The following is a 13,417-nucleotide window of genomic DNA, read 5'->3' on the forward strand; positions in this document are numbered from 1 at the left end:
ATGCATCTTATTCTCTGAAAAAACAATTTTCCAAATTCAATTTGGTTGGCTTCCTGTGATGAAGGGTTCCCAGTCCCCACCACCACCCCATCTCCTCCCTGTTCTTCAGAACTAGATCAGTCCTACTACAGCTATGTGGGGAGTCTGGTCTTCTAGCTATAGGTAGAAGCTGCCCAGAACTCACGTTCTTAGAGTTCTCCCCCCTCACTCAATCAGTCCCTCATACTACCACCACCATGTTGAAGGCATAGTCTGAACTCCTAAATGTTACATTTGAATTAATTATAATTATTATAATTTTAATAAATTCTTGCATTTTCTACTTACAAACATAGTTTATGGTGTAGGCCCATTCATCCAGGCCAGCATTTGTGAGGTCAGACACTGATGTTTGCATGATGTTGGAAGCATAGAATGTCTTGGTATGCTAAAGCGTTAAGATTTCTCTTCACTGGAACTAAGGGTCTTAGGCCAAGCCCTGGAAAACAATCCCATAGCATTATCCCTCCTCTACTAAACAGTTGGCACAGTGCAGTCAGGCAGGTAACATTCTCCTGGCATTCTGAGGTGCATAGTGTGCAGAGGTCGCCAACTTCATGCAGAGTCAATTGCTACAGACCTCCCAACTTCATGTGGCCTTCAGATTAGCTCAAGAACATCATAGAGAGCTTCATGGAATGAGTTTCCATGGCCAAGGAGCTGCACCAAAGTCTAACCACACCAGTGCACAAAGCAAGATCTATAAAGACATGGATGAGCAATTTTGGTGTGAAAGAACTTGACTGGCCTGCACTGAGTCCTGACCTCAACCCAGTAGAACAACTTTAGGATGAATTAGAGCAGAGACTCTGAGCCAGGCCTTCTCGTCCAACATCAGTGTCTGACCTCACAAATGCATTTCTGGAAGAATGGTCAAAAATTCCCATAAACACACTCCTAACCCTTGTGGAAAGCCTTCCCAGAAGAGTTGAAGCTGCAAAGGGTGGGCCAACATCATATTAAACCCCGTGGATTAAGAATGTGCATGTGACGGCAGACGAGCGAATGCTTTTGGAAATATAGTGTAATCACTCAACAGACTCTCAGTAACACATCAACAACGTAACAGTGATGCGGCAGCAGTGAATACATTCAGTAGATTATCAAGACTTTTAATTAACTGTTTAAATAGTTTGATTATACTTACTGAATTTATTTGTTTTTCACTTTATTTAGAGGGTCTAAAATTATATCTGTAGATGTTAACCTGGGAGATCACTAAACACATAACAGGTCTAATACAGACCATCTCAACATCCTCAACAAGCTGTTATAGACATGCTGCTCACACCGTTCTGTGATCTTAACCGGATTAGTTTTTGGTTAATATTAAAGTTAGGATTAGGGCCAAGGTGAGGGTTAGGATTAGGTTTTGTGTTGAGATTAATGTCAGGGTTAGGATTAGAGCCAAAGTGAGGGATGGGTTAGGTCTGGGTTGAGGTTGAGGTTAGGGTTAGAGATAGGATTAGAGCCAGTGTGAGGGTTAGGTTTTGCTTAATGGAAATACCATATAAATTCATGTTCATGAAACATATACATCTACTTAAAATAAGTAATGTATCAACTCTACACTTGCCTTAACATTTTCAGATGCTACACTACTGCAGCTTCACTGACCTGTTATTGATACTCTGCTAAGAGTTTAATTATCTACAAAGACCGCACAAAATAAAGTGTTACTGCATTAGTTTTACACTTACACTCTTACTCATAAAAAAAGTAATGTTACTGAGGTAACTTCAGACTGCTGGTAGTAAAGGCCATTTGAAAACCGCAGTCCTGCCTGGTGTGCATCCTGTTTAAGATTGTCTGCACAAGAATGTAAGACACACTTGCACAATGAGGGTCCTGTACCTGGTGCTTATTTCTCAAGGTAAGTGTCTTTTATTGGGTTGAGGAATGTTGTTAACATTCTTGCTTTATTCTGTGCTCCATGATTCATGAGTGTAAGTGTTCTTCAATGATGAAATAAAATAAAAGTCAAGTAGACAAAATAACCATTACATTTGAGTACGAGTTCAAAAAATATCAGGTTTCACTATAGAACTGCTTTAGCACCAGAACAGAAGATCAGTCTTTGCTATTATTGTTTTTCTGTGAGAGGTCAAAAGACAATAATAGGAGAGATTGACAGATTGAATGTCAAATCTATGTAAAGCTAAATCAGTTGTGAAACCAACAGAATAGGATGAAATTAGATGCTACAAAACAATTATGAAGTAAAAGTGAAGGACTAATTGTATAAATATGCTCTAGTAAATGTGATATCATTTGAGTACAAAGTACAAATCTGTAAATAAAGTTCCTTAAATATATGAAACTGCCAAATGTTTTTGTCAAGTAACGCTACCGACTCGAGGTATTGTATGCAGGAAATACAAGCAAAAGGCCAAACAGAGAGATTCACCACTATGTTTTTTTAACAATTGATTTTTTCTTGCTGTTTTCTACCAGTCAGTGCGCAACTTCAGTGTGAAAAATCCATTATCCGCGCCACAGTCGGAGGAAGGTTTAATGTCGCCTGCACATACAACACGAACAAGTTCCGCTTCAGTAAGAAGTACTGGTGTTTTGGGGAGTCTAGAAACTATTGTGAGACTGTGATGGATACAGACGGCTTCACCAAAGCTGAGCTCAAGAATCGGGCTCAGATCACTGATGCAGTGTACAGAGGCCTGCAAATTCTGATGACCAGACTGCAGCTGAGGGACAGTGGAGTCTACTGGGTTGGAATTGACAAAATATATGCAGACATCATGTTTAAGATCCAAGTTGAAGTGACAGAAGGTAAGAACCTGCCTTCACATACTTATATTTAGATTTTTATATATTTTATGAGGAAAATGTGAGAGAGAGCACCCTTTATTTGTTTATCCATTGAAAATAGCTATTAATATGAGAAATTCATTTTTTCAGGAGATATTTCTGAGTAGATCAAACCCACTTGCCTAGTGGAAAGGCAAAGGTCAATCAGTGAAAACACAGACTTTCGAAAAATTATTCAAAGGTACAGAGAAAATGGGACCTCTACATTCTTAGACATGATGGTTGTTCCAGGGTTCTTTGTGCCTTTTATGAAAAATGTTCTTCTATTATTAGAAGCTTGACATCCTAAAAATAGAAGAACCATTTTTTGTAATTATAATTTAATTTTCAAAAATGTTCTGCATAGAACTATTTACAGCACATTTTCATCAATCTGAGAAAAAAACCTTTCTCATGGAGCCCTTTAATCATGCAAAGGGTTCTTTGAGTGTTCATGGTTCTATATAGAAGCGTTTTCTTTAAAGAGTCCTTGAAGAACCATCTTTTTAAAAAGTGCATGATCCACGCAAGACATGGTAGATCACCACAAATATCACTATCAGACAAATAGTACTTAAAGTGTTCATCTTTGAGAGAGAGGAGAAAATCACTCCACACTTGGTGTTTCTGTCCATCCTTCCACTGTGAGAAGTCATCTCAACACTTTGAGTCTGAAAGGATGTATGGCTGTCAAGAAGCTGTTACCGAGAAAAGACAATAGACCACTAGTCAGCGCCATGCTTTGATGTCCATATTAGGAACTTTGGGTCTAAGCCCAACTTCTCTATGGCCAGAATGAATAGGGTTTTCGAAAAATCTTCTCTATCACACCCTGTGTTAAATAAGCAATAGACACGAGAGGGAGTGTGTAATCGTGAAATAACATCACAGCTGTGATTTCGTCACAGACACGAGCCGATGGAGAGTGCCATAGATCATCACAGCCATGATGCTATTCGCTCGTGTTCTATTGCTTTTATTCAACAAACTGAAACAGGTCTCCTGAAAAGAATGGGCACACGCAATACTGAAAAACAGAGCTATGTATTGTAGAGGCTTCCTTGTAATTTTCTGTTAAAATTGTTTTCTGCATTTTTTCCTGATTCTGAAAAATGAATAACCTGAGGTTCATGGCTGTTTTGACTGTAAAATTAAATAAATAAAGGGTGGTGTCTGACTTTTTAGTTGGGTCATGAGCAAACAAAGGCATGCGTCAATATCTGAGCTTCATGCAAACTAATATACCATCACTGTCTGGACAAAACCTCCATTTTTCTTTATTTTCTTTATTTATTTACATGATTTAAAGGCACTAACTGCCCTTTAAATTGTGAGAACATTTTGTAATGAATGGACAAACAGAAGTGATTTAAAATTACTGTGAAAAACACTTTTACATAACAATATAACTATAACTTATAACTTCCGTTATAAGTTAAAAATGCTTTTTCCTTCTGTAAACTTACCCTTCTGGAGATATGAGGTTTTATATAGTCCAACTCGAGCCAGTGAAAGAAGGCAGATCAAATAACACTGTCAATGTGTGCTTTAAAACTTAATTCAGTATCAAAAAGAACAATAAAACATGGAATTAATGCACTATTTAGAAAACATTTTATGACAGAATAAACATTTTAATAGCATTGGCCTATTATTATTATTATTATTAGAATGCAAAATGTATTATAGTTCATATAAAAATCAAGAGCCTCAGAACAAAAAAAGGGAAAAGAAAAAAAAATCATCTTAATCTTCAATTTTATGCCCTCTGTTAACAAATTTGTTTTAATATAATAAAATCTCTTCTACTGAATCCAGACATTTTATTGATAATTAAACCATTTATATGATTGAATTTCAGAAGCTGTTATCAGGCCAAAGGTGTGGCCTGTGGGTTCCCCTCTGCTCACGTGTGGGGGTCAGCCACTGACGCTGCGCTGCAGGAGTGAGAGAGGCACTAATGTGCAGTACAGCTGGTACAGAAAAGCCCATCCTGAAGCTGTGCTCTTACAGACCACCTCCGATCTCCCCCTGCACTGTGCTTTTCTCACTCAGGATGGTCAGTTTGTCTGTTCTGCCCATAACGCAGTGAGCAGAGAGCACAGCAATGCTGTTTTCGTTCATGTCCTGCAGCCTGGACACAAGGACTGTGTTTATTTGCTCACATCTGAAGGTCAGTTATAAGGCCACCATTCACCAGCATTGTGCTTCCACTCACTGACCCCTTTATTAGAAACAGTGACCTTGCTCTTCCACTTAGTAACCACTTAAGTACAAGTACCTACCTTGCAGGTCACTATATGGGTGTACCATGTACTGTATTGCCGTGCACAATTTGTTAGTTACCTTCTACTTCTTTCAACATTTGCCAGTTTCTGACCACAGGGCTGCTGTTGACCAGAGGGTGACCGTTCTCCAAACATCAGTAACACTGACATTTTAGTGTGTGTGTGGTGCTGGTACGAGTGATGCTGCTGAAGGTTTTTTTTTCTCCAAACACATCACTGTCACTGCTTGGTTGATCTAAAAATCAATCAACAGTAGCTGTCAGAAACTGACCACTAAGGAAGGGTAATAGAAGCTCAACTTAAAGTGAGCATGGCAACAGATGGGATATACAGTCAATCAGCAAGACTGAACCACAAAGTTAGTTAAATGACCCTTATTAGTCCCACAATGGGGAAATTTCACCTGCAAATTTTAACCATTCCGTTCACATGCTAGTGAATGCACACACACTAGGAGGCAGTAAGCACACTTGCTCGGAGCGGTGGGCAGACCTATTAGGAGAACCCAAGGAGCAGTTGGGGGTTAGGTGCCTTGCATAAGGGCACTTCAGTCACGTACTGTACGCTGCCCAGAGGGTATCGAATCAACAGCCTTCTGACTACAAGGCTGGTTCCCTAACCTCCAGCCTATGACTGCCCCCTGGTGTTTCTAATAAAGTGAACATTAAGTGCCCTGCAAACTTTGTTGTTTGATATGGGCTAGACCAGTGTTGTTTAATTACAATTCAATAAGCTGCAGCTCTCATCATAACGTCTAACTTGCATCATGATCAGTGCCGTATATTGTAACTTAAGTAGCCTAGTAGGTATATCAACATCTTATACAGTCAACAACTGAATGTCAAATTAAATAAACTACAATTCAGTCATATTTCTACATTTATTGTCAGTTTTAGATCACGACATATGAAATAACTTCCCCCTGACTCACTTTCTTTTCTGACTGCTGTGTCTCCCCTTGTCCCTCCCCTGTGTGTACGTCACTCACTCGAGTTTCAGCGCTCATCATAATGCACAGATCTGTTTGGTTGAGTATATGTGATATTTGCAACGCATGCAACTGGTCTGTGGGTCTCCCGGGCCACTAAAACCATACCATCGTGACTAGAAATGTTATGCCGATTAAAATAAGACCACCCCTCAAAATTAAACAATTCATCATAGTTTATCAGTTATAGGTCCTTCTCCGCATAAGTCAGCATCTAAGTCCGGACTCAGACCACGGTCCGCCTATTAGTGACCTCTGGACTAGACTGTCTAATCAGAGGTGACTCATTTCTTACTTAGACCCTATCTTGGACTCTTACAGTTCTGTGCAAAAGTCAGAGACCACCCTTCAAGCCATTAAGTGCAAGTATTTTTTTTCAGCTGATATTTCTGAAGAGATTAGATAGAAGACTTGAATAAGGTACGGGAAAGTCCAAAACTATGGGTCTGAAAGGATGTATAGCTGTCAAGAATCCCTGACTGAGCAAAGGAAATAGACACAAATGAAGAAAATGTGCAAAATATAGAACAACTATATATATATATATATATATATATATAGGACTGACCACTCCAGAGCCCAGACCGCATCACCGAATGTGTTTGGGATTACTTGGATGGTGAGAAGCTGAAAATGCAACCAACTTCTAAGACTGAACTTTGGAAGCATGGAAGAATATACCTGCATATTTCTTTGAAAAACTGAAAGCAAGGCAAAGGGTGGACATTGTAAATATTGAAAAAACATATTACATTTACTAATTTTAATAATGTTTCCTTCTTTTTCCTGATCCTAAAAAAAACCAATAACTTGTTTTTCATGTCTGTTTTGACCGTAAATTAAATAAATGTAGGGTGGTTTCTGATTTTTGCACAATACCATACATCTAGAACACATCGTGACTAAAAAACACACACACCCCAAAAAAAACAAACATAAGCAGAAATACAACTGTAAATAATATCAAACCTCCAAATTGTTTTTTTAACGCAGCACTATTCTGTATACACAATATACAATGCTATACAATAGGTATCCTCCTTTTCAGGATTTGAAAGTTATGACTGTAAGACAACTACAACCCCACGCATCACAACCACCATGACCACAGTGGAAGTCTTCAGCTCAACACTTGTCACTCAGAGCAGTGGATATGAAGACCACTCACTCTGTGTCAATCAAACATGGATGGAAGGGGTCTTTTTCAGGTTTGAATAAGAACAGATCATTTATAATTATTATAAAATATTTATAAAATGTCTAGATATCTGGAAAGCATACATACAGTATCTCCATAAAACCAACTTCTATTGTAGAGAATATGACACACATACAATGCATCATAAATTATCTACTGCATCTGTAATATGCAATATATTTTTATACCATTTGCAAACAGCAGTTTCCCTTTACCATGTGAACACATTTCAAGGGAGACCAATAAAAATGTTCCATAGTTACTCCATGCAGTAGCACAGACTTGAGAACATTCTTTCCCAAAGTTACCATTTCAGAAAGACTTGTTAAGAATAAAATGATCAAAATTGTTCATTTTGGGAAACTTCTTCAAATATCTGTTTCTCTCAGGTCGTGGTCAGGAGTGCCGCTGTGGTATGACATCATTCGCTGGACTCTCTTCATGATTATGATGGTCACCACTGGTCTAGTGCACATGTGCACACGGACCAGAGCCAGCGGACAGAGACTTACTCACAAACACCAAAAACACATCTGACTGTGGAAAAGACTTTCGTCGTTTTTGACTTTGTGCTTTAGTGTTATTGTGTCTTTTGCAACATGGTTTAATCTGCAGCCAAGTGCGCTATATTATAAACATTATATATATATATATATATATATAAATATATATATATATATATATATATATATATATCTTTAGACCATGTTTAAACTGAGTTCTATATGTTACAGTCAGGGCTTCACATTAGGCTTTTTCAAGGACTTAGGAAATCCACAGAAAAGGTAAGTGATGTTTGCAAATGACTGCTGTTGCACAAGTTTATTAAAATGTTACAGCTGACGCTGAACATGTAAAAGGTGCGAGAGAGAAATAGAAAAAAGAAAAATAATTCAGTTATCATACTCTTACAGTTGTTCTGATTCAGGGGAGAAAGAGAAACTCAATTTAAATGATGTCACTTTTTCTCATTTTTTTTACAGCCACCCTGTCACGAAGCCTCATTCAGTATTATTATTATTATCTCTTTCTTTTTCTCTCTCTCTCACACACACACACACACTTCCTCTCTCTGTCCCTCTCCTCTGACTTGTTCAATAGTTCAGACAATTTTCAGGACAATTTTCATTTCATTTCCACACCCGCTGTGGCAGTATGCTTTAGCTAGGATGTTCTTTGTGGGTTTTTCAGCGTTTTTTTGCTGCGTTTTTCCATCTTTTTTATGTATATTTCAGCTGTCTGATTTTAATTTGAAGGCTTCACTGGAATAAATGTTATAATGCTGATAAAACGGTGCAGCTTGCCAAGTCAGGCTGGTTGAGCCTTTTCTGTGGCGACTAGGTTTCATTTTCATTTCATTTATAAGATTCCACATCATCACCACTGTGATGTACACTGACCTACAAAGTCAGCTGTTCTAACATGTTTTTCCACTTCACTCAGAAAAGGTCATGATGTTAGAAAAAAATATATCTGTCACAGGTGTTTTGTCAACTTGACATCAAAGTTGATAAAAGCAGCTTTTAGGACAGACGACACCTGCTAGAATAAGCCTTGCAGTCCCATGTCAGATGTCATGACAAGCTTATGGAGATGTCCTGTAGTCTTATGAACATGAACTACAGTAAAGCAGTCTCAAAATACCTGTAGCCTATTCAGGAAATTTTGTGCATTACATTACTGTACTTACTCCAAAAAGGCAGGATATTACTGATGTAGCCTGAGGCTGCTGAGAGCTGAAAACCACAGTCCATCTCTGTCATACATCCTGTTTCTGATGATAGCATGCAAAAGGACACAAGACTTGTTCAATCATGAGGGTCCGATATGTGGTACTGATTTCTTAATACTACAAACATCCTTTCAATGTTGAGCTGAATACTTTCCATCCAGTGTGGTTGTTACTTTTTAAGGTTCACATCTGAGGAGCTGTATTTAAAGTGTTTCTTGTTTCAGTAAATGAAGTAAAAATGTCTAATAAAAAAAGTATTGGGCCAAGAGACTCATCAAATACTGAGTTGCCTTTTAAAATGCAGTGCAACGTCACCATTTGTCACCATAGAAACAGCGTAGAATCTGCACTTTTCATCCTTTTGGTCTAAAATGAAATGGTAAAGTGCAACATTGAGAGTTGTGAGTAACAGCAAAGTCATCCAAGTTCTAAATCAACAGGACGAAATAAAATCCAGAAAAAAGAAATGAATGTGAACAAAATGTGGATGACTGAAAAAAAATGCAAGACACATGAGTAGAAGAGTTATCATTTCAAAATACTAACTTATAAGGGAACTTTTTTCAAATTTCTATGTAACTCAATAGTTCAGAGTGGTTTGGTGTAAAACCTTCATTATAGAGAAACACACCAACTCAGATTGCTTTACAGCAGTACTGATAGGAACCCGGGGTCACCATGTTTACAACACGAACCTAAATTTCTTCTGAGTTTTTCTATGTTTTGTGTATAATGATAAAACTGATAATGGGAAAAACTGAAAAATTCAGTTTTCTTTCGGGACTCATTTGCCTTACAACTCCTTGCATGTACCCCTTTACCATGAATGGCTTCTAAAAATAAGTTTTAGGTCAAAACCTTTTCTCAAAACCATTGTGAATCTGTGTGAATCTGAAGCAAGATATTTGTTACCACTTCATGTAACGTCTGTCTGTGAGGAAGCTATTAGAGGCATTAAAACTTTCAGATGAATGGTTTCTATCACCACCATTGTGTACAATTCTGACTCTGTCAGTTTCTTTAGAATGAAGAATTTCAGGCCAATCCTTGCTGAATATAATTTGTTTGCATCTAAACCAATGAGTAATGCAAAAAAATGTGGCAAAACTCATGGAGTTACTGTTACTTATATGTGGAGTATAGGGAACGTATGCAGTTGGTAAGTAATGCAACCTGTCTGAAGTGTGGCATGATGCGGCTTTCAGGAAATACAAGCCACATAGGTTTCTCCTAAGAGGCAACTGAGAGAAACAGGAACTCTCTATGTACATATAAATGAATACAAACCTACATGAAGCAGTTTATTAGTAAATTCTATAGGCAGTCATTATCTGTGACTGCTGCTGCCATTGTGGTAGACAAAGTGAATAGTGTGAGAAAAGCAGGTCACAGATGTGTTCAGAAGGCCCTTCATTTCAATCCCTCTGTAGCCTTCCTTCTGCAGATAATTTAGCAGTAAAATGTGTTTTGCTGTGTAACCACGTTTAGGCTTTGGTTCTGATCCACCCTGACAGCTGATCTGACTGGCCTGCTTTTTCTCAATGGAACATACATTGCCAAAAGTGCCTTCACACTCATATGAACTTGAGTGACATCCTATTATTAATCCATAGGGTTATAGTCCAGTGGCGGTGCTTTACACCACTGTATTCGACGCTTTGCATTGTGCCTGGTGATGTAAGGCTTGCATGCAGCTGCTCAGACATGAAAACCCATTCCATGAAGCTCTCTATGCTGTTCTTGAGCTGATCTGAAGGCCACATGAAGTTTGGAGGTCTGTAGCGATTGACTCTGCAGAAAGTTGGCGACATCTGTGCACTATGCGCCTCAGCATCTGCTGACCCCGCTGTCATTTTACGTGGCCGACCTCTTCCTGGCTGAGTTGCTGTCGTTCCCAATCACTTCTACTTTATTCATAATACCACTGACAGTTGACTGTGAAATATTTAGTAGTGAGGAAATTTCATGACTGGACCTGCACAGGTGGCATCCTATCACGGTACCATGCTGGAATTCACTGAGCTCCTGAGAGCGACCCATTCTTTCATAAATGTTTGTAGGCAGTCTGCAGGCCTAGGTGCTTGGTTTTATACACATGTGGAAATGGAAGTGATGGAACCTGAATTCAATGATTCAGATGGGTGAGTAAATACTTTTGGCAATACAGTGTAGCTGAGCTCTGCTTGGAGCTCCCTGTTTAGCTGTCCTGGCATGTCTGTACAGACTATAATTTAAACTTTACATTTTTAGAAAATGTGTGTAACTCTTTATTGCTGACACTTTATCTGTTTTAACAAAAATATTTCAGATGCAAATACAAAAAAGAACGTAGTTCCTCACCAGGGATTGATGTTTTCAAGGCCTGGTATAACCGAACTGTGTTTGTGCTGTATCTTCTCTATGCGACGTCATGTTAGTTGGAATTCTGCTGTATGTCCTGTAGATGGCAGCATTTTCATAAGCAATTTACACAGACATACTGTGAAACACTAACACCAACTCTCTTCCTAGAGATCTACCTTCCTGCAGATTTCACCTGGTTTCTCCTCCAATGCAAATCTTATACACCTCATTTAGTGTGTACATATATATTGCTGCCTTTGGAAGAAAACCTTGTATCTCCAAAATAATAACTTTACAGGAGAAGGAAAAACCTACTTTTATATGAATCAATGGAACCAGATTTTCTTCCAAGTAATTTTGGGCAATTTCTTTTGGTCAATTAAAGACCAAATGCATGTAAATTTATTTATATATACAAAAAAGAAATCCATAAGTACATGTTTAGGTTTAATATTGCTTTATCACTAAGCTTAATGCAAAACAGGTGCTTCTTTACACTGCGGTTTTTAATCTAACAGCAGTTAGTGAACCTAAAGTTGACTCCAACTCTTGATTCTTGTCAATGGAGCCAACTCGACTTCTTGCAGTTTTAACCCAGACAGCACCAGAGTCACAGATAAAGGGATAAAATGAGATTAAACCATCCTATTCCCTTTTTTGAGTTGCTACAGATCATAGTTGATAACATGAATGTTGTGCATCCCATCAGTTTTTGTCCTATTTGCCTAAACATATGAGTGCAGCCTCCTTTCTAACTCACCGCTTTGCTGGTAGGCCCTGCCTTCTCACTGTTCTTCTGACCAGTATCAAGCCTGCAGGACAACCACAGAAGATACAGGCTGCATTATAGTTCATTAGCTAGCTAGCCAATGTTAAGGCAAACGTTAGCTTAGCTAAACTGTATATTCAGGCAGAAGTTAGAAACAAGCTAACGTTAGCATTCATCCATAAACACCTGACACTATCAAATCCTGAAAGTCAAAAGGTGAGAAAGTAAAAAACAATCCATGAGGGTTTATTGTCAGGGGTGCCCACCTATTCCACACAAGCTGTTACTGGACTTCTGTGACCACTTACAGAGTGAGGGATCTGTTGGAAATACTGATTGTGGGGTTATTCCAGAGTGTCAGGGGTTAAAAGGGTTTGTTGTACAGTTTGACTGTGTTATCTGGAAATCAGGTAAAGTAGTAAATGATACCTGAATGCTTTTCCTCTTTCCTAAGGCATCAGGAAGTGGAAAGGTTTTGACTGATTTGACTGAAAACTTTATTATTATTATCCATCCATCCATCCATTTTCTAAGCCGCTTCTCCGTCAGGGTCCCGGGGGGACGCTGGAGCCTATCCCAGCAGTCTTCGGGCGGAAGGCAGGATACACCCTGGACAGGTCGCCAGTCCATCACAAGGCAGACAGACAGACACAGACAGTCACTCACACCCAGGGGCAATGTAGCTTGTCCAATTGGCCTGACTGCATGTCTTTGGACTGTGGGAGGAAAGCAGAGAACCCGGAGGAAACCCACGCAGATACAGGGAGAACATGCAAACTCCACACAGAGAGGACCCTGATCACCCGGCCGGAGAATCAAACCCAGGCCCTCCTCGCTGTGAGGCGACAGCGCTACCCACCGCGCCACCGTTATTAATATTATTATTATTATTATTATTATTATTATTATTTAAATTAAGCCCTTGCTTCTAATTTTTCAGTAAAAAAAACTATTGCTTGTTAACTTGTGTTAGTTGTGTTAGTTCATCACACATTTCTGTTTATAATTATAATAATTGTTCCACTTTGAAAATGTTTATAATTGTGATGCACAATAAACAATCTGACTACATTCTTAAAGGATTCTGCACAGCTGAAAATCAACATATGCAAAACAAAGCATTATGATCATAATATACCCATGTTAAGTTAAAAGTCTCTGTACAACTTCTCAGGTTGCTAGCACCATAGGTCGGTTTGAAAACCCACCTACTGCCGAGGTGGGATCTAATGTACATTCCAAAAATCCTATATTT

The 13,417-nt window shown here is 38.7% G+C and overlaps 1 protein-coding gene across 1 annotated transcript; it reads left to right on the forward strand.

Moving 5' to 3' along the window:
- Positions 1–1,853: 1,853 nt before the first annotated feature.
- Positions 1,854–7,935, forward strand: LOC108441399. The gene is made up of 5 exons (XM_017720885.2): positions 1,854–1,912; positions 2,494–2,826; positions 4,706–5,017; positions 7,169–7,328; positions 7,708–7,935. The coding sequence occupies exons 1-5, from the start codon at positions 1,879–1,881 to the stop codon at positions 7,853–7,855; spliced, it is 987 nt and encodes a 328-aa protein (XP_017576374.1). The 5' UTR covers positions 1,854–1,878; the 3' UTR covers positions 7,856–7,935.
- The last annotated feature ends 5,482 nt before the right edge of the window (positions 7,936–13,417 follow it).

This window comes from Pygocentrus nattereri, chromosome 9 (assembly GCF_015220715.1).
Source record: "Pygocentrus nattereri isolate fPygNat1 chromosome 9, fPygNat1.pri, whole genome shotgun sequence".
Classification (NCBI taxonomy): domain Eukaryota; kingdom Metazoa; phylum Chordata; class Actinopteri; order Characiformes; family Serrasalmidae; genus Pygocentrus; species Pygocentrus nattereri.

Bases quoted from the DNA above. Each gene is read 5' to 3' on its own strand.
- LOC108441399 (XM_017720885.2), top strand. From the start codon at position 1,879: ATGAGGGTCCTGTACCTGGTGCTTATTTCTCAAG. The intron at 2,827-4,705 runs GTAAGAACCTGC...ATTGAATTTCAG, and splicing joins CCAAGTTGAAGTGACAGAAG to AAGCTGTTATCAGGCCAAAG. The intron at 5,018-7,168 runs GTCAGTTATAAG...CCTCCTTTTCAG, and splicing joins TTATTTGCTCACATCTGAAG to GATTTGAAAGTTATGACTGT.